This window comes from Stegodyphus dumicola, chromosome 8 (assembly GCF_044657685.1).
Source record: "Stegodyphus dumicola isolate Sdum_Otavi_A_Nest chromosome 8, ASM4465768v1".
Taxonomy (NCBI): Eukaryota; Metazoa; Arthropoda; class Arachnida; order Araneae; family Eresidae; genus Stegodyphus; species Stegodyphus dumicola.
The window spans coordinates 20628273-20654671 of NC_140775.1; the positions used below are offsets into that span (position 1 = coordinate 20628273).

General features: G+C 33.2%; 2 protein-coding genes across 2 annotated transcripts in view; one reads left to right on the forward strand and one right to left on the reverse strand.

Moving 5' to 3' along the window:
- On the forward strand, nucleotides 1–25302 carry LOC146995687 (acetylcholinesterase-1-like). Its single transcript, XM_085821637.1, has 3 exons — nucleotides 1–125; nucleotides 10302–11789; nucleotides 22872–25302. Coding segments are annotated over exons 1-3 (1803 nt in total). The 5' UTR covers nucleotides 1–123; the 3' UTR covers nucleotides 23185–25302.
- Nucleotides 1–26399, reverse strand: part of LOC118180047 (acetylcholinesterase-1-like) — a 320676-nt gene that overhangs the window by 239766 nt on the left and 54511 nt on the right. The window lies entirely within an intron of this gene.

Consider the following 26399-nt stretch of genomic DNA (forward strand, 5'->3'; position numbering starts at 1 on the left):
AGATTTTTCAGCCCGTGTTTGTAGTTCAGTTTAAGTGCTCGACTGATGAAAGAATATTTGCTCTCACCTGCAATGGAATTTTTATAATTTATTTAGTGGTGTCTTCTTCCGAAAAAGATAAGCATGTAAGTTTTTTTTATTTACCTTTAAAGTAATATTTTTATTTTTATTTGTTTGATAAAGGTAAGCACGTAAATTTGTTATTTACATTTATCGTGCGTTTTTTCATCTAACGCAAGGAAATAAATAATTTTATTTAATTATCATTCATATGAGCAAGAACATACGATCAGCAACGAGTGTTTTTTACTTACGAATGGGCAGTTACACTCTTTTTATAATTTTATTAACTCTCTCGAATTAAAATGCTCATGTTAACTACGGTTTCAGATATTTATATGCGTGTTAAATAAATTCCATGCAAATAATGCAGTTCCTGGAAACCGTTTAACAAAATACAGGCCTAGAAACCTAAGACTTCGAGGGCCGCTTCGAAAAGGAATTTCGTTTCGGCATTCCGCAATGTATATATTTTTCGAAAGTGAAATTTTAATACGTAATACAGTATTTTTATTCATGAATTCATAATAGAGTAGTTTTCACGGATGCATCTTTTCCCTTAGACAGATAGCTCCAATAAAACAATCGAATAATATTATATTTACTCAGGAGGATAACGGTTTCACTTTTCTTTCATTTAGTTTTTTTCAAGCCGATTTCAGTACTTGTATTTGTGCATCGTAACTGATGCTGCAGGTTTCTGTCAGTTAAGGACGCATGCGAGTTATATTTCGGGAATTTTATTTTGGGAGGGAAAAAAAATCTGAAAAGTTTCAGACTTTATATTGCGCACAAACGAGGCTTTTTTTTTCCTAATTTAGAGACACATACGCATTTCTAAGCCAAATTGTGCTAAAAATATTTAAAAATAGCATATATTTGTAATTTCCGATAGACAGTTTCGAGCACTGGAGATAAAAATGTTTTGGTCCTTACGGTATTGCCACTGCTCTCTTTGAAATTCCTGAGTTTTTTAATCCAGAATTCGTTAAAGTGTTATAAAATATGAAATAGACACCAAATTCGAACTTCCAAGTGTCCATGCGCGAGTGGAGGATTATGTTATTCAGAATGTAATGACTCTAGGTACCGTCGTTTTTTCACAATGCGGAAAACATGCGTACATTCATTCAAATTCTTCAATATTTAATTTCTTTAAATATAATTCGGGACGATAATATTTGGGGGCAACAATATATGAAAAGTGATTCAACACAAAATGCCATTTTGAAATTAACAGCCTTTCTGTGCTAAAGCGAATTTGGGCTTAAAAAAAGATTCAGGGACGTAAATTGCTCTAAAACAATCGCAAATTTTTCTTCCGCATTTCACAAATTTCGTGTATTCCGCCAGGGGCTGCAAAATTTTACAGAGTGAGCCGCATGCATAGCAGCTATGAGATGTTACATCCCTGAACCAAACAGTATTTCTTTAAGACTTAAGATAAGTCTAGTCTTATCCATACACCTTCCTACGGCTTAATCTTCTAAACGTTCAGAAAGTGGATTCCCTTAAAAGCATGCAAATATCCACTATAAAAACATTAATTTTAGTGAAAAATATAAAAATAGGATGATAAATTAAATTTTCCCAAATAGTTCTAAAAATAATTTAATAAAACATACTTACATATTTTGCACACTCATTTAGGAAATAAACGTGTATGTACGCAAATGGAATATGATATAACATATGATACGATATATAAATAAACGCGCATTCAAGCATCTATATTTAATTTTTATGCATTCTTTATAATACTGTCTGTTTTTATATTTTATGTGTTTGCCATTTACTTACATAGTGCGTTCATGAATTGCGTTAAAATTTGTTTTTTTCTTCTTTTTCGAGTTTAATATTTAATACAAACATACATATTTTTACACTTGGACATACGTACAGTATTTTTTGTTGCTTAAACGTTTACTTTGAAATGAGAGCAGCCATGTAATGTAGGTTTGTGTTCGAGAACTCCGTATTATAAAAATGACATTTTTTAAGTAAAATTTTAAATAAGCCAAAGAAAACAATTTTCCATCTCTTCAGTAATGCAAACGTAAAATTTAAAAACTGAATGCAATATTTCGTTTTCCTTGATGTTTGTCGTAAATGCTGTTTTGTTATCTTACATATAGTGCTTGCAAGGGTAACACTTCGTTTTTCATTTCCGTTAAAAACTAACGCTCGCAGAAAAATTATAATATAAAATTTGATGATATTGTTCATTGCTGTCTTTCTCTGTTTGCCGAGTTTCATCACTTTCTGGCCACTTCTTCTTGGTGTTGCATTTTCACTATCGGGTATGGTATTATTGGAGAAGTCAAACAACAAGAATCAGCGTAATATTTGTAAATTTTGTATGTGCAGAATTATTATAAAATAAGTTAACGTATTTGAGTTTTTTAAGTTAGGTACGACAAGAATTTTACTTTCTGGATTGAAAAATTCAAATTTTAAAGGAAAAAAGAAATAAAATTTCAAAAAATCTGAAAGTTTTTCAGATTTTAAATTACGTCCACAGGGGCGTTTTTTTTAACATTTTTTATGTTACCTTTATTTATTAAATATCATGTTCTTCGAACTTAAACCATAAAATTCAGTTCAAGAGCAATATCGCGAAAGAATTTTAAAATAAGCATATCTTTAGAATTTCCGATACACAGTCTTGCGTGTAGGACATAAAAATGTTCTTTCCTGTAGAACGTTGCCATTGCTCGCTTTGAAATCCTCGAGTTTGTTAATCAAAAATTCGTTAAAGTGTTACAAAATATGAGATCGATAATAAAACAAATTCAAAATTTCAAATTTGGTTTTCCAGATGCTCATATTTGCAGGAAGATTACATACATTTATGAAGATTCTTCATTATTTAATTTCTTTTAAATATAATGCAAGGCAATAATATTTGGTGGCAGCAATTTAAAAAGTGAAACAACGCTTGTAGTGAATCAGCGCAAAATGCCCAAACGAAATTTAGTCCTTCTGGGCAAATTGTGCCTTTGGACTAATAACAGTTTGAAAGTTATAAACAGAAATACCTTTATAACTATAATGAAACTTCTCATCAGTGTCATTAGCATATATATATATATATATATATATATATACACAAAGATAGTTATAAGATATTATTTCATGAAGCTTAGCACTACTAGTATATCATAATGTAATGTGAATATTTTGTATTTTTAAATAATATTACATAATTTAAAATGAAAATGTATACATTTTTTCATTTAAGAAAAAATTATGCAATATTATTTAAGAATACAAAATATTAACATTACATTATGATATACTAATGCTAAGCTTCTTGAAACAATATCTTTAATGTCCTTGTATTGAGCTAGAAACCATATATAAATGTAGTATTAAAGCTCTTTAAATATCTTGCATGCGTTGTTCAGCAAAGCTGAGTTTGGTACAGAGAGATTATATGGAATTTTCATTTCGAAGGAAGCAGTTAGAATAAGGCACTATAAAGGCTAATGGAATTTCGGTGGCGGGAGCCGCTGGAAAATCCGGAAGCCGTGCTAGTAAACTAAACTTTTCGAGAAACACCAAAGGGACTCAGGGTCGATGGAAACCTGATCTCAGTTGAATAACCTTATTCTTAGTAACAATTATACGAGCCTCGTAGCAAATTACTTGTTCTTCTTAGAGACTTTCTAGAATTATTTTAGACTTCTTTCAAATGCTTCTATTAGAGTTCTAGAAGACTTGTTAATTGCAATCGTAAGCAATTAAACTCACTATTTCAAATTGCTTTCCCTCTCCTTTTACTCAAAGTCACATAATTTTAGATAAAAAATTTATTTTTTTAAGAAGTATTTCACATGTTATAATACTTAAACGGAGAATATTTATAATAATGCTTATATTATTTAACATGTGATTGGAGTAGTTATAAAAAATTTTATTCATGCATTATTCATTCATGGACGTAAAAGGAAACTAGGCATACCAAAAAAAAATTAATTTTTATTTAAGATTTTACAAAATATACATAAACTCCATTCAAGTTGTACTACAAAACTTCAAGTTCGTAAGTGTAAATTATTCTGTGACTCCTAACCCTTTATTAAATCTATCTAGTTTTCCAATTAATACTACAGCACGTTAGGATTCTTTATTCTAACCTTCAGTAAAGTCGCCTAGCGTGCCGAATACTACTAAGCGGCTGTATTTTGTTTTGGGTTTAGATTAAATGGAAATTAATTAACGAACTGATAGACAAAACTAGAAACAGTTACTGAAATCATAGTTTATATATAGATACAAACTGATTTACCCCTTAAAATTTCCGGTGTATTTAGTAGAACTGGAGTATAAATTATGTTTATGGGAAGCAGAAGTTTAACATCCAGATCTACAGTGATTGGAACTTAACGAAAAGGACGGCTAGCTGAACTAGATGCTGTTACTGAGTTAGCGTTACAGCTAGTTAATTAAAGCTGCTAACTGTTAAAGACATGGTATCGTATTAATCCACAGATAAGGCAAGCGCAGGTAAAGCTCGTAGCAGAGAAGATACAGTGAAACTTACGATCATGAACTTGATTCTTTCAGGAAAGCTGTTCATCAAACGAAATAATTTTAGCCGAAGAAATGAATGTAAAATGGATTAATTCGCTCGTGAACCGCATATAATTGCTTATTTAAACTTTATAACAATAATTTGTGCGCAAGTTCACAGCCCATAACAGAGTAAAATCACTATGATAATCTTCTTAGGTACCATAAATTGTATCCCAAATTTGGTTAACTGACAGCGAATTATCGCTAAGCCTAAAATAATATCGGTAAGTAAATCTTTGCTTCTTACTCCGTTTTGAATGAATTTCGGGAATCAAAGAACTGGGTCCCTTTTCGATTCGTCTTTTACTTCTAAAAACATTTCTTCCACAATCGCCTCTTGTAGATGCTTTTGAAGTTGTAGTTCTTTCTTCTTACCTCATTTTTATGACTCTCTAGTAGTTTTTATGGCTACGTCTTTATTGTTAACAATCTAGCCATTTTTTTTGGCCTAGAAACGCAATATTGTAAATAACATAAAAAAGTCTTAACTGCTCAAAGTCTCTGCTTGCAAATCAGTATGATCATAATTTCCTCCAGGCCGAATTCATCGCTCTGTAAGTTATTTACGGCCAAGCTTTGTTAATGAGAGTTAGTGATATTAATTTGTTAATGATATATAATTAAGTTTGTTAATGAGAGTTTGCACTTTGCAAATGAGAGTAAAGAAAAATATTTTAATGATATTTCTAGAAAGCCTGAGTGTTAGTTATGTGACATAGATTACCTCAAATCATCTTTGAAAATCATGTGTTTATGACCTGAATGTTCGTAATTCGAGAAACCGTTCGTCATCCGAGGCAATTTTATTCAAATAATTTGTTCATGAATCGAATTGTTCGTGATCCGAAGTTCCATTGTACTTGATATTAACTTTACGTTGCGATTCTTCTACTAACTGTTACAGCTATATCTCAACACCCCTTTCCATCTTAATTATTAAGTTTTTTAATTAATATCTCGGCTGATTAAATTCTCTTACAGAGAATGATCGAAACGTCTTCCCACGAATTTTTTAGGTCCTCTCGAAACTCAATTCCTCGCCGTTCCGCAGAAAATGATGTTACAAACAACCAATCAACCAAACATAGATGCGCACAGATTTAATAGTATTAATTTCATTGCTCTTTTCTATTACTTCTAAAGCATACTGATATCTTTTTAGTCCAAAGGGGCAATTTGCGCAGAAGACTATTAATTTCGTGTTGGCATTTTGCGTCGATTCACGATAAGCGTTGTTTCACTTTTCAAATTGTTGCCACCCAATATTATAGCCCTGTATTATATTTATTTAAAGAAATTAAATCACGAAAAATATGCATGAATATATGTATGTTTCTCGCATTGTGATAAAACAACAGTACCTAGAGCTATCAAATTTTGAATAATGTAATCTTCTATAGAATATGGGCATGTGGAAGCTCTAATTTCAACTTGAAATATGTTTTATTATCGATTTCATATTTTGTAATACTTCAACAAATTTTTGATTAACAAACGAAACGATTTCAAAGCGAGAAATGACAATACTGTACGAAAAAAAAAACATTTTTATCTCCAGCGCGCGAGACTATATATCGTAAATTCTAAAGATATGCTTATTTTAAAATTATTTTGCGATATTGCTGTTGAACTCAATTTTATAGTTTGAGTACGTAAAACATGATGTTTAATAAATGAAGGTAACACACAAAAAGTAAAAAAAAACGCCCCTTTGGACGTAATTTAAAATCTGAAACCTCTTAGATTTTATTTATTTATTTATTTTTTACTTATTACGTGCTGCACCCTTAGGCACAGCATGGAACGTGAGCGATGTCCGGTCTGGATGATGTAGGTTTTATTTAAGGGAAACTGGCTCGTATGTACGGTGCACATTCGGGAAAACACAAAAACACTCAAGCAGTCAGTCCGTTAGCCATACTCGAACCCCTGACCAAAACTACCAGTGTTCAGCGGCTTTTAACGTTCGACCGCTGGTGAGCCAATATACTGATATTAGATTACATTTTCATAAACATATTTTGAATAATATTCCATGCTTTAAAAACATTCAGGGTTTTTCACATCTAGTGCACAGTAGGGTAAGCCATATGAATCTGAACGTCAATGAAAATTCCCGTCTGTTCTTCTCTACGGAAAATTTCATCGTCTGCTTATGCCTTCATTCATTTACTAAGCAGGTTTAAGAAAGAATTCCAATCGGCATCAAATCAGACTTTTTTTTTTTTTTTTTTTTTTTTTTTTTTTGTTGTTGTTTAGTTTATAGTACATAATGTTAGAACTTGCATTTCTAAGAAGAAGGAAGACTTCGTGGAGGATATTTTAGGAATCCTAGCCAAACTGCTTCATATTCATGTTAGATATTGGAAAACCACGAACACTTCCAGTAACTCTCCCGATCTTCGTAAATGTATTAAATTCAAATGCTATTTTATTAGTATTACATTTCTAGCGAAGTACTGTATCTTACAATCTGAGACACAATTTTATGTTTCATTTAGCAGAATGTTTTAATTTTAGCCTTGAAATCTTTATTTTTATTATCAAAAATTTTTAGCATTAATTAATCTAGAATCGATGCTGGCGAGAAACGTCCAATTTAATAATTGTAGATGCAAATATATAATGAAGTAAAATGCAAAATTATTATGATTTTATTTTATTTTTCACTTTATTGTTTCATTGCTTTAAAAATCTAACACAGTTAAGATTTCCGACTACGTTTTAATCGTCAGTTTTCATGAAATATTTCAAAAGATTCTTTTAACTTTATTTTAAAGATTATACGTTAAGCTCCCTAAAGCCACTTTTATTTTGTCTCTTCAGTAGCAGAATTATTTTTTGGCGGTTCTTGTCCTACGCCGTTAACCGGAAGTTTCTTTTTATGAGCCCAGAAGTTGATGTCTAAAGGTGCACAGACTACTCTAAATAACTTTAAAATGAAACCTTTTCATTTAAATACTTTTTGTGCTGTACAAAAGATGATTCTGAAACTTTCTATTTGTTATTAAGTGCTCAGGAAAAAGACTAATTATTATTCATTTTCATACTTGGTAACATTTTCTTTTCCTTCTGTTTGTGTTTGCATTACATTAAACTTAATTTGTAAAAACTTGATTTTTTTTTCAACTTCTATGTTACCAGAAATCGTTAACTTAAAATATTATTGAAGTAATTTTGTGAAACTTTTCACAAATATTCTATGAAATATTGCGTATTAAATGAGCTAAAAGCTTAGGTTTATCTATATATCTAGAATTGTTGCTGTTGTTACATGTGGCTTTATTGGAAAAATCAGTCTAAACATATGAAACAGCTCAAGTATCACACAAGGACAATGATATATAATAAAAAAGAACAAGCATGTAAAGTAAGAGCCAGAACATATGAACATGGGAACAAAAGTAAAAAGTTAAAAATTTAAAAAACAAGGAATGCCATGTAAGAGATGTAGTCTTTATAAGGAGTTCATGAAAGCTCTGGCATTCCAATATAGTTAACTTATCTCACCACGTTTCTGAGACTCCTTGTCTAGTTCTGGGCAGATAAGGAAATGCTCTGCATTCATGAAACCCGAATTGCAAATTTGGTATATACTAGATGGAAGGAGCCAATTTTATTAAGATGATGTGGCATGTAATCGTGACCTGTTTGCAGTCTGAAATTAGCCACAGCCTCTTTATTGGGTTTTTGACAAAACGTTTTCCAAGTTGCTTGAATGTTAGCCCAGGATTTGCCTGTTGATTTTGCTACCTGGTCAGATTTAACAGTATCCATTAATTTCTCAGAAATAAAGTGTGACTCAGGAGGAAGTGGTTTGCTGTTTTGTGGCTCAAGTGTTCCTTTCTTGGCTAGTGAGTCTGCCTTTTTCGTTACCGTCGATACCTACATGTGAAGATATCCATTGAAAAATGATTGTTTTGTTTTATTTTTATGAATAAAGTTCACAGTTTGTTTTATTTCTGAGGTAACCTGGGTCCGTGATATCCTTAATCCACACGTGCAGGGCAACGTAGGGAGGCATTGTTACTCGCACCTGTGATAGCTTGAATTCCCACATGCCTCCTGAGTGGTGCTAAATGAGTAACAATTATGGATAAGGCGGCTCAGAGTACATCTAAAATTTTTTGAGATAATTTTATAAGTGAAAAGAAAGAAATTTCTTGAAAAATTGTTAATGCATATATTTAAACGGGAATATTTTATAGCCATTTTATTTTATCACTTATTTAGTTCATTTAATTCCTTATACCTTAATAAATATAAGGGGCAAAAATTAAAATATTGATGAAAATTTTTGTGACAACATATGTAGTAATCCTGAAATTTAACACATATTTAACCCAAAATGTGAGGGAAAAAATTATACTTTGATAATATATTTATTATGTTTATTACCTGTTTCTATCACTTCTGTATTCTGTAGTAGTATTCTGCTAAATAAATATTTATTTATATACTATTTTCCAAAATCTGGGTGTCGAACCTAATCTGATACCAAGGTGAAGAATTAATTTAAAATCACAATGCAGTTAATCCTTGTCAAACGCGTGGGTTACGTCAAAAATACGTAGCGCGCTCAGCAAAATTGCATTCTTAAGAGTTACCATATAAATATTATATTTTTAAAAACAATGAATTTCGCTTGGGACAACGACTAAAGCAACTTTTTAAAAGTTTTGTGATAAAGAGTACAGAGATTTTCAATGTTTCATATAAAGTGTCTTCTTTCTTCATTTGGGTCTACCTTAATTGCAAAATTAGATAGTTCTAGTGCCTTTGTAATAGTTAGTTTAATTTCTTGCAAATTGAAGGCGCTTAATCATTTTCCCTATCCCTACTTTCATTATCGGCTGGTGTCATAAAATCTCTCAGTTCTTCATTCATGGCTTCTCGATCTTCTTCTTCTGAGTAAATTCTTTGACCTTATCGTCTTCTGCAACCCAAACCCTTCTCCACCAGCTGCTTTTACCATTTGTACGGGTTCTTTGGCTTCTTTTTAAATTTATGGAAATCTTTTAGAATTGTATCCTTTCAAATTGCAATTTCAAATGTACTAATTCAAAAAGAAAACAAAATAAACATTGACAAATACTTAATTACAGCTGTCTGAATATGAGTGAAATGATCGGAACTTGCTCAGAGTCAAGAGTATCTGTGACAAAGCAGCCAACGGTCTGCAGCGTATCGTGTATGAATTTTAGATTTTGGAAAATTAAATCGAAGCGATTAAGATTATGAGTATGTGCAATATCGCGTTTCGCAAATATGTGCTCGACAAGGATTTCTGTTTTGTTTCTTAAATAAATATGCCTACGACAAATTATAAATACAAAAATCATAGAAATGGAATTAAAAATTTTACATTTCTGTAGTTATTATTATTTTTGTTATTATTATTATTGAGAGAAAACAATTTAAAAATTAAATGATTACAAAATTACCCATAAAGATTCTACAGAACTTAATTCTAAGCAAAATAACTTCAAATTAATCTATTTTATGTAGTACCCCTTTATCTTTGACCACAATGTCTATTTACCTTATGAATTGTATTTTGAATTATTTTGTGTGATGCCTCTTCTGTGATAAGATTATTTTATCGTCAAAGCACATAGTTATTTCAATTGAATAAAATTTAATTACTACTTTTTTCATTTTAGGGTATTTATTATTCTGACAAATGTCAAATTCCTTTTTATCTTAAACTTCATCAATATGGCTTTATCAGATAGAGTAGTTATGACCAATAGTGGACCAGTACAAGGAATAACAGCTTCATCAGAGCCAGAAGTAGAAGCCTTTCTAGGCATCCCTTATGCCGAGCCCCCTGTCGGTAGAATGAGATTCATGAAACCAGTTCCAAAACGTTCCTGGTTCGGAGTGTATGATGCATCAAAATTAGCTCCAACTTGCATACAGAATGCTTCAGCACAATATTATTATATGCCTGACATCGAGAATATGACCGAAGACTGCCTATATTTGAATATGTGGGTTCCCTACTCTAGAAATGGAACTGACTTAAAACCTATAATTTTCTTCGTTCATGGTGGAGCTTTCAACATGGGCTCTTCTAACATGCGCATTTATGATGGAACTAGGATGGCAAGTCGTGGAGATGTTATAGTCGTTACCATAAATTATCGTGTTGGTGTAATGGGCTTTTTTTCCGCTTTCACGGAGGAAGTTGAAGGAAATATGGGTGCTTATGATCAGGTTCTAGCATTAAAATGGATTTACAACAATGCTGAAGCTTTCGGAGGTAACCCTCATCACATTGTTTTGATAGGTGAAAGTGCAGGTGCAGTGTCAGTTTCCGGACATCTTACAACAAATATATCAAAACATTTCATCAAAAGGGTCATTTTGCAGAGTGGATCTAGTATACAACCAATGAATTTCGACAAAGATGGACGGCTTTATAAATTTTCACAAAGATTGGCCACCCTGGTTGGTTGTGCGTACAAGAATATTACGCTGAGAACAAATCCGCGACTCATCGTCAGTTGCTTGAGAAGATTACCGGCTAGGGCACTTTCCGCTGCTGAGGGTATTTTGATGAAGATCCATCCAATAACATTCCTTCCTCGGATAGGCGTTCCTGATGTGCCAAAAGCAATTGTTTACAATTATCTGGAAGGGAATTTTAAAGACACGGAAATGTTAATTGGGGTTAACAAAAATGAGGGTACATTCTTTCTCACTGCAGCTGCTCCTGATTATTTTGGAGTGTATGGAATAGATAATATTAAGACAGTAAGCAAACGAATGGCTTATCAAATAACACGATTCATATACAAGAACACAGAGCAGACGGATGAAGGGAAAATCGCCGACTTTTATGTGAACAGTGTTAAAAATGGGACTTCGGATGCTTATACTCAAGCGATGAGTGATTCGCTTGGAGACTACTTGATAACATGTGGCTCTGTCTTTAACGCTGAGATATGTTCTTTACGTAATCCTGTGTTCTTCTACGTATTCAGTCACCGCCCTTCTTCTACACCTTTAGCAGAATGGATGGGATGTACTCATTTTGATGAACTAGAATATGTATTCGGGAATCCATTACACGGAAATTTCACCCCAGAAAAGGAGCAACTGAGTGAACGACTCATGGATAGATGGTTAGCCTTTGCTAAAACAGGGTAATTATATTCTTCATTTATTCATTTTAGAGGATAAAAATTTGAAACAGTTTTATAGTAAAAGATCTTATAGTTAAGAATGTTTGAACATGATCCATATGCGTTGTGTCTATTCATTTTATAACAAGAGGTTTTATTGAAGACGTGCATTCGTTTGTAAAATCTTTGTCTTCTTTTATTCTGTTATCTTTATCATATATTTAACTGAATCTTATTCCTACATTTAGTACGTGGATAAAATTAATTAAAATGATAGCTTCTTGGCGGACTCTAGTTTTTAGGGCCAAACAGTATATACTCATGTATGTTTTGTTGAAGTTCTATGCAATGTAAATACATAGGAGATTTCCTAACAAAGATATTTAGGGAAAGTATAATTCCCAAGGCAGAAAACTTTAGTTGTAATAATACATCATATAATATATAATCTTACAACCATCGATTCTATTACACTTTTTAATATTATGCTCACAGATTTCTATATGTAACTTTCTTCATATAATATTGCAAATTACACGAATACACCAATGTCAAATTTTTAAGTCTATATAGGTATCCGTGTATATAATATATATATATAAGATAAAAATCAAAATTATAATTAAAATTAGCAATAGCGCCTTAATTCCTTATTTTAGTTTGGGTACTTCCCCCTCTATTCTAAAAATAATAATGAGTTTTTCTGGACTGATTAATTCCAATATTAATACGAGGGCCATCCAGGAAGTAGATTACGTTTCCGTCTGTGTCCGCTAGGGGCGGGGCTAGCGCGGCCATCTTGGGGTCAGAGCGTTGCGCAGCTCAGTCTGCATCTAGCCGTGCTAGTGAGAGGTTCGTGCTGTGCTCCGTTCAGATACTGTGACGGTTTGAAATGTTTGCGTTAATTGAAAATCCCGCGAGCTGCGCTCAGTAATAAGGTTTCTGACTGCAAAAAACCGTAAACCGATAGAAATCTATCGGCAGCTTCGTGAAGTGTATGGGGACAACATTATCACTGAAGGTGGAGTGCGTCAGTGGGTCATAAGATTTCAAAATGGCCGAACCAATGTTCACGACGAAGATCGAAGTGGGAGACCCAGCATAGTGACCGCCGAACTTCTCGAAAAAGTCGATGCTAAAGTCCGTGAAAATCGAAATTTCACAATAACGGAACTTTCTTTGAGTTTTCCACAAATTTCGCGAAGTTTGTTGCACGAAATCATCAGCGAAAAGCTTGGTTACCACAAGTTTTGTGCAAGATGGATTCCAAAAATCTTGACAGAGGACCACAAAAATCAGCGAATGGCTGCAGCGTTGAACTTTTTGGACGCTTACCATAAGGATGGTGACTCTTTACTCGATCGCATCGTTACTGGTGACGAAACATGGGTGAAACATGTGAACTGTGAAACGAAATTGCAATCAATGCAGTGGGGGCACACAAGTTCTCCCCAAAAACCCAAGAAATGCATGCAAACAATGTCGGCAAGGAAGATGATGGCGACTGTTTTTTGGGACAGAAAAGGTGTAATTTTGGTGGACTTCCTGGAAAGAGGCACTACAATAAACTCTCAAAGGTATTGCCAAACTCTCCAAAAACTCAGAAGAGCAATTCAAAACAAGCGCAGAGGAATGTTGAGCTCTAAGATCTTGTTGATTCACGACAACGCCCGGCCCCACACGGCAAATGTCACTCGTAAAGTTCTTGAATCTTTTAAGTGGGAGTTGTTTCCTCATCCGCCGTACAGTCCCGACCTGGCACCGAGCGACTTCCACCTATTCCCAGCAATGAAGAAGTGGCTGGCTATGCAGCGTTTTGATGACGACGCACAGCTGCAAGAAGAGGTAACGAAGTGGTTGATGGCGCAGGCGGCCGAATTTTTCGACGAAGGAATTTCCAAGCTCGTACATCGCTACGATAAATGCCTTAATTTGTATGGTGACTATGTAGAAAAGTAGTATTTGAGTGTGGCTTTCATCTGTATATAATAAAATTTGTTTCCTATACTTTGTTTATTTTTTTATTCCAAAACGTAATCTACTTTCTGGATAGCCCTCGTATATCATATGTCTTTTACATAACAATGACGACGTAGCTAATTCGGAACTAAAACCGAAACCTTTCTCTTAATAAGTGCCATACCTGGTAGCTACAGATTTTGCTTCTGCTCCTCCTCAGCGAATGTAGATTGTTGTTTACTGCTTCTTTTCTCACCTCAAAGCTATCAAAAGTTATGTAAGATAAAAATTAGGTAAAACAAAATTATAAGTTGAAATTAGCAATAGCCCCTGAATTTCTCATTTCCATTTTAGGATTTCTTCTGTCTATTCTAAATTTAGAATAATCCATATCATATGATCTTTACATAATGATGATAACGTAGCTAATACGGTACCTAAAATTTCTCGAACACTAAGGCTTTCTATTAAAAAGGCTGATATTTCATAACTTTGCGGTGAGGAGAGAAGCAGCAAACAATAGTCTACTTTCGCTGAGGAGAAGAAGCAAGATATGTAGTTATCCTGTATGGCAGCTTATTAAAAGTCATATGATATGGATTATTCTAAAAATGGGGCAGTATAGGGAAAGTTAGTACTATTTTTAGAGTAAAAATGGGAAGCACCCAGATTACAAAGAAGAATTGAGGGGCTATTGGTAATTTACGTTATAATTTTAATTTACTTAAGTTTTAATTCCATCGTATATGTATGTAAGATAAAAATATATGAATCAGAATTATAATATAACTATAAGCATTAGTTCTTCCTCTCTATTCTAAAATCGTAATAACTTATCTGCATTGCGTCATTCAAATTAATCATGCGATCTTACGTAACCGTTAATACCATATGCCTCTTGACGACCAATCACCGAATTGTAAACCAAAACTTTTCTCTTCGCGTGCTTCCATCTTTCATAACTACGCACTTCAGCTTTTGCCCTCTATTCTGCTAAGATGTAATTTCGCTGGCTTGCTTTCTATCCCAACAATATCAAAAATGTAAATCTTCTGTGGAAAGGCACGACTAGAGTGCCAAGTGATTGTGGCCACAAATATCAACTGGAAATAAAAATGGAATTAAAACTGCCTCGACTGCCAAGTTCTTTAAATACTACGCAATCAAAATTCTTCTTCAATATGGAAATAAGCACGCATCTACACTGCTCCGTCTTATTTCCTGTGCTTTTATTATTACATGTATATATATGTAAAATATAACAAAATGCGATAACTGCTTTAAAAATAATTGGCGACTTCAAAATTAACGATTCTAGATTTGGTGCTCTTCCCCTAAATTCAATTTTTCTGCCAAATTCGAGATCCTTCCATAATTATATAACGACCTCAAATTAACCAAACATGGCTTAGAGTTCTTTCTGTATGTACTTAGTATAAACACAAACTGCGTCATCTTCTTCTTGCTTCCACCGCACCAAGATCGACGCTGCTTTACTTGTCCGTCTAAAATGATATCGCCCCCGTTAATTTGTGTTTATAATATATTATTGTATTTGTATGTGATAACAAATTATATTATCTACGAAGAATTATTCTAATGTGCGTGGAAATAAAGATGGTAATTAGCTGACTTGGTTTGGTATCAACATCTTCGTCCCGTCTTGCCGCTCTGCAATCTCGACTACGAATTAAAATATTATATATATATATACGGATAAAAAACGTATACGACAAAATACGTATTTTTTATATTATAAACATACACACACACACATTATTTATATATATATATACAATATATGTATGCATGAATGTGTGTGTGGGGGGGGGTAATATGAGATATACGTAGGATAAAGTATTGACTTTAATTTATAATATTTCCTTAAGTCTCGTATGTATTTAATTTATTTATTTCCTCTTTCTATCCTAAAAATAGTAACATTTTAAAATTAAAGCTCTCTGAACTGTATCATTTCAAAATTAATATATGTTACATGATCCTTGCATAACAGTAATGATGCATATACATACATAAGGCTTCAACCAATAATATTGCTGCGATTTGCAAACTGAAACGCAAGATACTTTGTAAGAAAGACATAGAATTGTAACTTTATTAATAACCGTACTAGAAACTTTGCGTTTCTTCTGTTTCCTGCTATTGTTGCATTAATATTTATGATTGCCAGCTGTAAAAAAGATATTTGACCATCAATTTCGCTTTTAAAAGACAGCATCGTTCCCTTCTTAGAAAAGATGCAAAAACTCCATAGAGTAATATTCACAAACGATCAAACTTTCGGCGCATACTGCAATCATGCCCAGCACTTACTGTGATCGAAATTCGATGATGGCATGCCCTCAGTCTCTCTTTCTCTACTAAATGGTCACAAAAGTCTCCAGATCTTGCAAACTAACTTTCGGTTTTGGTAAGCTGCCGTTACATGTATATAGAGGTCGAACGTCTTTATTGGCCTTAGCAAAAGAAATTATTCTCTATCAATAATTACAATTGAAATTCTCTTCAGTGTTGTGCTGATTGTCATGCCACATCTAACGGCCATTCTCATGAATGGTAACCGTTGTATTGAACATTTGTAATCCTAGCTACGTTGCAAACAGTGTTGCGCTACTGTATATAATGTTACTTGGCTACAGTATATACCTTATACATAATCGTGTATCATCCTAAGTGGCTATACATACAGTAGTAGAAATGATACACTTATACATTAATATACATTTATACATGGTAAATGATGCATTTATACATTAATAGAAATAGTACACTGACAATGAAATATGCGCATTAATACGAAAGATTTTTTTAACAAAAAAAAAATTGTGTTTGATTATGTGTTATCATTAATCGTAACCTTTCGTATTAATGAGCATATTTCGTTGTCAGTATATTAATGTATAAGTGTATCATTTCTACTACTGTATTGTATAGCCACTTAGGATGATACACGATTACGTATTACCATTATTCTTCATCTATCGTATAATGTACAAGTGCAATTTTTCAGTTTTTCATTTCCATTAATGTATAACTGTTTAAGTGTACCATTTGCACTAATATATATGTTCAGCCAAGTAAGGTAATACACGAATGTGTGCAATCATTAATTATCATCGTTCACAATGATGCACAATTTTCATTCTCAGTGTATCATTTCTGTCAACGTATAGGTGTGTATGTATCATTTTTATTGATGTGTGCATAGCCCAGTAGAATAATGCATGGTTATGTGTTTTCATTTATCGCCATCATTCGTATTACTGTGCATATGCCGTTGTCAGAATATCATTGCTATTAATGTATAAGTGTTTCTAGTAGTATCATTTCTAGTAGTTTATGTATAGTCATACAGGATGACACACAATTACGTGTATTCATTAATTGTCATCTTCTGCATTAATGCGCCAGTTGCATTATCAGTGTATCATTTCTTTTAATGTATAAGTGTTTATTGTTTGCCTATCTCATTAACCACTTAGACCAATAGACATATGTATCCACTTAGACCAATAGACAGCCAGTGTACCTATGTATGAAACTTTTTATTAATTCTATTACTGATATGCATAAGCCCTTGTCTGGCCACGAGAAAACTTCATATTCTCCATTAATATATTACTGATGCAGCCTCGCAGGAAGCTGCGAGGGTTGTGTTGTTCTAGATAGGTGCGGGTACCGGACGACACCTGATTTGTCATATTAAGCAGTCTGGGAGTCCGGGGCCTGTATATAATGTTGACACAACTGAAGCATCACCTTTTGGTGCGAAATGTTACTCTTTTGGCAATAAAAATCTTTCACTATATAAAAAACACCTTATCACTCTGCTTTTCCTTGTTTACTATACTATAGTAAGGATGATAGCTTGATAAAACTTATTTTCCAAAAGAAACAACTTACAGTTCTGGAACTTAACACAAAAGTTCTCGCACAGCTCTTCTCAGTAAGACAGAGCACAATCAGTAATTACCACTGCAGGCTACTAATAATGTTAAACACTGCAAAGGGCACCAAAAGAGAAAAGCTCCAGCGGAGATCTCTCAGCACTTTGAAGTCAGCCCTGAATTAAAACTGACAGCTGATGCTCTATCCGTGCGTTTTTCCCCGACAGCCGAAAAACCTCTAGTACTTTCCATTCTTAAAAATTACTCGAAGGCATATGCAGTGTAAGTTAAGTAAGGGTGGGATTCGGTTACAGTTGCATACACGGATCCATTACCGTTATTCAATTACAATATGAATTAGTTAAGCAGAGACCAAAAAAATGTCTGCAAATGATCGCAGAGTTTGGTAATTTCTCACTAAATGTAGAGAAAAAAAATTAGTCCCCGAAACCATCAGCAACTTGGCGATAGCTTGCCAATTCTTTTACTGATACTAAATGTACTCTTATTAGTCGAATTATGATTGGGGGATGTCTTTCATATGCTACAAATTTGTCCTGCTCTCTCTAACAGAGTTTAGGGAAAATTATCATATCACTCATTTATTGAAATCTTACTGTACAAATGGTATTCCCGTAATATCAAGAAGTACAGATTTTAACAATGCTTTTAAGCAAAGAAGAGTAATTCGAAACATTATTCATAATTAATTAAAAATTTACACTATTTTTCTGCTTGTTAATTATTAAAATATCAAACTGAGCAGATGTTTTAGCTGTGGAGTTTGCCAGTACATGTTAGCAGCAGCAGGAAAGTGACTGGTGGCACGTATGGTTTCGTTTGGTTTGGTTTATGTAACTATGGCAAAGCCTTGAGGCCTATCTGCCTTAAAACTACGTATTATAAAGGATAATATTCTCGTAATGACTCAAATATAGTTAGAATAATGTGGGGACAAATGAATAGGTTTTAACTATTTGTGTTTTGTTGGATCTTGTGTAGACACATAGATATAACAGATCAAGTAAAACCAAATGCTGATTTCACCCGGCTGAAATGCCGCCCAGACGGTATAATGGTTAGGGGAAGCTAATGACGTACCAATGGGCCCGGGTTCGAATCTCGAAGAAGGCATGCATGTGTATAAATCCATAGTGCCTTTGCGGCATGGGGGCACTCTAAATATATGGTGAGCCGAAAGTTCTGTCGTGTGGTTTGATGGTAGGAGATCCACGACCACCCCGCGGGGTGCTCTTCGTGAAAACTGGAGTGGAAGTAAAAGTCCAACCTCCTTGAAGTTCTGGTACCATTCATCCATGACATTCATGGACAAGACAGTTGACAGTTGAGAGCAGAGTCTGAGCACCCGTGCAGCTTACTTAGACTATTCGGGTCTAGTCCAGGCTCCTCAACTATCCGGGGCAACACCTCATGGGCCCCATAAAGGCATATATTGTTCCTATATCATAATACTATATGCTTGCATAGTTCATAATATATGCTTACATAGTTACATAGTTCATAATATATGCTTACATAGTTACATAGTTCATAGTACATGCTTATATATGCTTACATAGTTCATAACACATTGAGCCTGTTACATAATACATGCTTACATAGTTCATAACACATTGAGCCTGTTGCATAATACATACTTACATAGTTCATAACACATTGAGCCTGTTACATAATACATGCTTACATAGTTCATAATACTTTTCATTGGCCATAATACATACTCATGGACAAGATAACAACAACCGGTTTAAATAACAGGGCCGATCAAGCTATTATATATCTTCATTATTCTGGCGTCCACTAACCGTTTATTTTTAATGGCGGAGTATTTGGGGACTGTTTAGACACCTAGAACTCCTTCATTGTATATTCTTATAATTTCTTGTATATGTTGCAAATTTCTTATTAATTTACATGGACATATGAATTTATTTTTTTACCGTTTGAAAATATTGTTCCGTGCTTACGGGTTCGTAATGAATTGAATGCACGCAGAACCGATGATAGTTTGATAAAATTTATTTTTACTAATAGAAACAATTTACTATTCTGGAACTTTGCACAAAAGCACACGTACAGCTCTTCTGAGTATCACAGAGCACACTCAGGAGTCCCACTTCAAAGTACTCAGAACGTTTTACACATGCAGAGTAAAGCGCATTTAAAGAGCGAAGCTCACCCGGAGATATCTCAATACTCCGAAGTCGACTCTGAACTGAAAACCCAGGCTCTTTCCGGGCTTATATTGCTACTGAGAAATCTATTTTACCTTCCATTTCTCGAAATTACTGGAAGGCATGTGCGAGCCGGATACAGTTACAAATTACACATAAGCATCAATTATAGTTATTCAGTTACAATAACAGTTATATTATTACCAAACATCGCCAAGTGGTCGCCAAGTGTCGCAACATTTGGCGATGTTTCGCCAAAACCATTGCCAGCTTGGTGATATCTCGCCAATATTTAGCGAAGGAGCCATTTACATCAGTGTTAAATAAACTTGCCCCAGTAATCATACTTTTCCGGCAGAGCTTCGTCTCTTCCGATTTTTTATGTTACGTTATACAAAAAGTAATTTCACATATAATTTAACTGAAATTATTTACATATATACAAAACCCGTAAAAATATTTTCTTGCTTAATCATTCAAACAATGAACTTGAAAAACTCGTATGCGTTCCTTAATTTGAAAGCCAATGTAATTACAGTATGTCGAATTCTCTTAAATCTTGTTCCGCTTATAGTTTGATGAGTTTGGTTTTCTTCTGAAGCTCGTGTTGTTCTTGCGAATATACAGCTTAATATTGTAATCTACATAAACACTCACGTGAAACCATAAACTGTATTTACTTATTATTATTTCTGATATGTTTCTAATTAGTTTCTAAACAATGATAAGGAAAGAGCATATAAAGTGTTCTCTCCTTGCTTAATGCGAGCCTTCGTGATATAACTGGATAGAAATTGGAATGTTGAGAGCTAAAATTGACAACCTAGATTCTCCATGTTTCTCGGCTTTAGTAAACACCAAAGATTCTCTAAATATACTTCTTTCTTCCCACATTTGAGGTCTTTCTACCGAAAATTTAGCATTGTTGCAATCCATAGAAAACATGAAATACTCTTAAAGCTAGAAAACGGTGCCGTTGTTTAATATCTCATTCATCTCTAGCGACAATTTGCAAAAAGTAATTTGAAATAACACTTTCATGTTTCAGAAATAATTAACAGCTAGAATATCAAAAATTCTGATGTGTACACCACATGACTTCCTTATACGGCATATTAAATTATACGCATTTTTTCTTGCATTTCATTTAATTTATTAGATTGAATTAAACCTACTTCGCCGACAGCGCATAAACCACAATAGAATAAATTCATTCTTTAAAATTCACTTTGTTTACCATAGCGACAGTCTGGCGCTAGGTTTACTTACAGTATTATATTTCGTTATAACTCAGAATGCACAAAATGTATATCATTTAAAGAATTATCTAATCGTTGCCACATGTTCTATTCAAATACTATAATAAAGCTAGAACTATGTATAAAAGAAATTAAGCAAACAAAACAAAAAAGAAACAGTTTTTCACAGACGATTGTGTATTTCTCATTCAATTAATTCAGTTCTCACTTCGCGACAAGGCAAAAATATATAAAAACTCAAAATATCTGTATTAAAAATTACGAAGTAAATCTTAAATACTTATTTCCTCGAAAAAATTCCAGAAAGGATTAAGCATGATTTAATTCGCAATAATAAATGAAGGCGTTATTTTTGTGCTGCGAAGCTTAGTCTCTCTAGATTGGCAACAAATCTACAATTCTGCTGTTTCAAATGTAAACAAATATGTCCGCCATGTTATTTAAAACTTAATCGCACTTAAACAGCTTTTAAATTGTTGATAATTCTAAAAATACTGCATAAAGTCATAAAAACCTTAACCGGAAGATAAGAACAACATAATTCAATCATTTTTAAAGCAAAAAATGTACAATTTACAAACATATAAGAGTAAAGAAACTGAGATCACTGAGCCGGGTAACAGAGTGGATATATTTATAAATATATTTATATACGTTTGGCGCGGCCGATTGAAACCAAAATACGAGGTGCACATTTACATGTTATAGTAGTCTTATATACAAAATTTCAACGTTCTGAGGCTACTCGTTTTTGAGTTATGCGAGATACGTACGTACGTACGCACGCACGTACGTAGGTACGTATATACGTTCGTACAGACGCCACGAAAAATTCTCTTCAGAATTCATTTTAAAACAGTTTTTTAGTTTTTTTGGAGGAAAAGAGTCTTTTATTCTGTCCTTACGTATAGATTTCACGCAAAAACATCGTTAAATTGCATTCGAAAGCGGTCGAAGTGGATATTTTCGTTGAAATATGCTGCCTGAAGCTTTTCGCGATTACAATACTTCAGTTTTACTTCGTACAAGGAAGTAAAAACAGTAGTTTAATAGAAAGTAAAACTAAACAGTTCGGTTCTAAATTATTAGCACAACAAAACGCCTTTCTAAATAACATATTAAACCTTTTTTTTTGTTTTATTTCTGCGCTTTTTCATAGATTAACCCCCCCCCAAGAGAGTTTGAATGATGTCGCGAACTACTCAACGGTTGTTTAAACATTCTTTTTCCTTCAAGTTATCTTTTACACTTTGGCAGTACTGCATATTTTAGTTTATGTTTAAAATATTAAATAGAAAGGCGGCAACAAATGTGTTAAATTACATAACTTCGCTACATAACTTTTAATAATATTTTATGTAAAAATTAACACCAACAATAAATCAGTTAACATTCCTCTTATGTATCCCAATTACATTGACACTAGTTCAAGAATATGCACATTCAGTCCATAAATTCACCAAAATTGAACTTGAAATGGAAATTACTAGTGTTTAGTAGTTTATAATTTTGCTACTAAGTTAAAAGATTTTTTTAAAGATAGAATGCATTTTAATCTAACGCTAAAAGCTATGGGTCAGAACCATCCAGGAATCAATAGCCATATATATTAAGAAAAGGATTATCGAGTGAGAATGGCTAAATGAGCAGATTTAATAACGGTTATTAAATTAGAATTGAGCAGAACGTGCACAAGAAACTCAAATCATTGATTTTATTTTGTATCGTTCCCATGGTTTGCTTGAAATTATTGCCACTGAGATAGTATTTTGTTTCTTTCAGCAATCCAAACATTCCTGGAACGCTACGATGGCCACAGTTCACGCTTCAACAACCAGAATACTTAGACATCGATGTTGAGGAAAGTGTACGTCTCAGACCAGACAAGTACAGATGCGAGTTCTGGCGAGATCGTTTCAAGTCTGTTATCGATGCAAATGTTATTCAAGCAGTGCGTGGACCACGCTCTACCTCATTCACCTCAGCACGTAGCGACTACATAACCACGTTATCCTCAGCGCATAGCAGCTGCTCTACGTTTATTTCCTTATTAATTTCAACGATATGGGTCTTAATGTACGCCAATTCGTTTTAAGCGTTGTTGAAGGAAAAACGGGGGGGGGAACGAGTCACTTAGTAACACTCAGCAAGTGAAACCACTGTACTTTAAACCAAACATGTCATCATCTAGTATTTCTTGGAGCTATAGACAATTTGATTCTGTATATAGTCTTACTGTAATAGAGTAGAACCTGCTGCTGTTTAATATTCAGCAATGATGTATCCTGAATCTTGAAATATTTTTATTTCCCATATTCATTGTTCCCTAAATCTTAACTGCAGAGTTGTTGAGTTGTAACACACCAACACTGCAGTACAATGCAATTTCAACATACATTTTTACCCAAAGGGTTATTAGTCTCGAAATAGGATTTTGCGTCAAATCACTCGAAATACGTCATTTCACTTTTCATTCGAGTCTATTGCCCTTAAGCAAAACGCAGCATATTTATCTTTCAAATTGAATCAGTTTGTTGTGGATTAAAAAACTAAGATACTTGAAAACAACGGAGGCAGTTCTTAAGAATATTCGTTTATTACTTTTTAATAGGATTAATTTAAATAATAAAAATACAATGAATTCATGATCTCTCTAATGAAAAATACTCATTATTTTCATGCAAAGATGTTATATATTTCTTGATTATTTATTTCATATTTTGTAATCCTTTAATGGATTTTTGATTAACAAACTCAGGGATATGAAAGCGAGCAGTGACAACACTGTAGAAATAAAACATTTTGATCTCCAGCGTGAGAGACTGTCTATCGGAAATTCTAAAGATATGCTGTTTTTAAGTATTTGATGATTTTTCTCTTGAATTGAATTTTATGTCACCTAAGTGCGAAGAACGAGATATATGGTAAGTAAATACACAAAATGTTAATAATAAAAACACAACAAAAAGTTTTTTAAATCATTGTACTAAGGAAATTGAACATTGATATGATGAACTAAGAAAAACTGAAGCAAAATTTTTAAAAACTAATCCCAATACTTTCCATTGCATCGGGAATTTTAAACATATGCTGCTACACATCTTTTAAAATTATTGCGATTTTGCTGGTGAATTGTATATGGCTCAAATGCGAAGAAAACGATTCTTATTAAATAAAGCTAAAATGGTTAATGGGAGTGAGTGGAATAGCAGATTGGTAGCCTGCAAGCTCAGCGAGATCGTGAAAAACCTTAACAAACCCCTTTGGGCGACAGTTAGAGTCTGGAACCTTTCGGAGTTTTTCTAAATTTTATTTTTAGTGTTGAAATTATTTTACATTTTTATTGTCCAAAAATACTAAAGTTATATTTTTAGTATTAAAATTGCACTTTTAGTATTAAATTTACATTACACTTTCAGTGTTATCTGTTGCTTAAAGACGCGTTATTTCATGTGTTACTCTTACTGCATTGTCATTTTCCGGAATATTGCATTTTCAGGTCACATTTGGATATGGAATAAAACAATCGTTCTAAATTTCCAGCTGTACGAGAAAATTGCACTATGTTTACAATATTACTTACAAACATACTTAATTGGCATTTTAAGTACAGCCAAATCATCGGGAGCAGGAGACAAGTATTTTATGAATTGCAATACAAACCCACAAATCACCTTCAATACCTCATCGCTATTGCTATTTAACCAATCGTGGTTTTTTAAAAGTATTATCCATACAGCATACCGCCCATACAGCAAACATCTAGAAGAAATGTCGATACCGAGCAATAAGAAATATCAATACTTAAGCTCATAATCTTGTTTTAGATAAAATTATAAATATTATTGGATTAATATCACGTCAGCATTTTACACAAGTACTAGCAAGTCCGAAGTCCTAGCAAATATTTTGTAAAGAACGGTTTATTTTTATTCTAGTGGAATTCTGTTTTATTGAAAGTTCTTCAATTCAGGTTTAATTCAAGCATTTTTTATTTTCATAAAGGATAATAAAAGATGCTTTCTTAGTGTTAACTAAGCAACTTACTTAACATACTGAATTATAGTACAAATATCCATTAGTTTAGTCTAATTGTTTGTAAAATAATTGTTGTTTTTTAAACAGATTCATACAACCTAATTGATTTCTGTATTGTAATTTGATTGTTATATTGTATTTCTGTGTAATTGCAATAAACTGTTAAATTTGCTAAGACGTGTATGGTATCACTGAAAAATACGTAAATTTTTAGCCCAAAGAGCGTTAGCCCAGAAGGGCTACTAATTTCGTTTCAGCATTCATTCACTGTAAACGGCGAATCATTTTCTGAATTGTTGCCACCAAATATTAGAGCCCTGTATTACTTAAAGAAGTTTAATAATAAAGAATCTCCATTAATGTATTGTTACGGTTTCTGTATTTAGTTTGCTATTTTTAATAGAATTTGTAATTACAATTGTTTCTATATTCAATATTCCCGTGCAATGCAGCACGAGACTTATTTGAGGAGAAAGCTTCACCAGAAAATTTGAAATGCAGGCGCACGCGCATTTAACATATTAATAAATAAATATCTCGTACTTGTATTCTTTTGCTATTCAGAGAAATAGAGAAAATACCAGAATGTTCTCGTGCAGGAATAAAAAGCTTTTAAAAGCCGGATTAAAACATCTCAATTCAGTTGATTATTAGTTGTTTACTTAGTGCTGTTGCTGACTGTAGCGAATTTGCTGTGGGATCGGATTAGCTTTCTCTTACGCTTTTGAATTGAGTTCTATTTATTTAGCAGTTTAAAATATAACTACTGTGAGATATTGCAATATTGTACGAATATCGCTGAGGAAACTTCAGCATTTTGTTTTATTTCTTGGATAAGAAAAAATTTTATTAACTTTTTATCGACTTGTGCGTTCGAACCATTACGAACACGTACGCATGTATGTTTCTCGCATTGTGATAAAACAACGGTACCTAGAGTCATCCAATTGTGAATAACGTACGTCTCCACCCGAAAGCGTGCATCTGAAAGTCCGAATTTAGAATTTGTTATATTATCTATATCATATTTTGTAAATCATTTATGAGTTTTTTGATTAAGAAACTTAACAGTTTCAAAGCGAGCAATGGCAACACTTTACTGGAGAAAAATATTTCTATCTCCAACTCGCGAGACTGTGTATCGGAAATTCTAAAGGTATGCTTTTTTAACTATTTTGCGATATTGCCGTTGAAATGAATAAGGGCGAAAAGGTAACACACAAAACGTTAAAAAAAAGTCCCTTTGAGCGTAATATAAAATCTCAAGGCTTT

What these genes read in the sequence shown, in the direction of transcription:
- LOC146995687 (XM_085821637.1), top strand. An exon ending in TTAGCCTTTGCTAAAACAGG is followed by an intron (nt 11,790 to 22,871) that starts GTAATTATATTC and finishes TGTTTCTTTCAG; the next exon opens with CAATCCAAACATTCCTGGAA.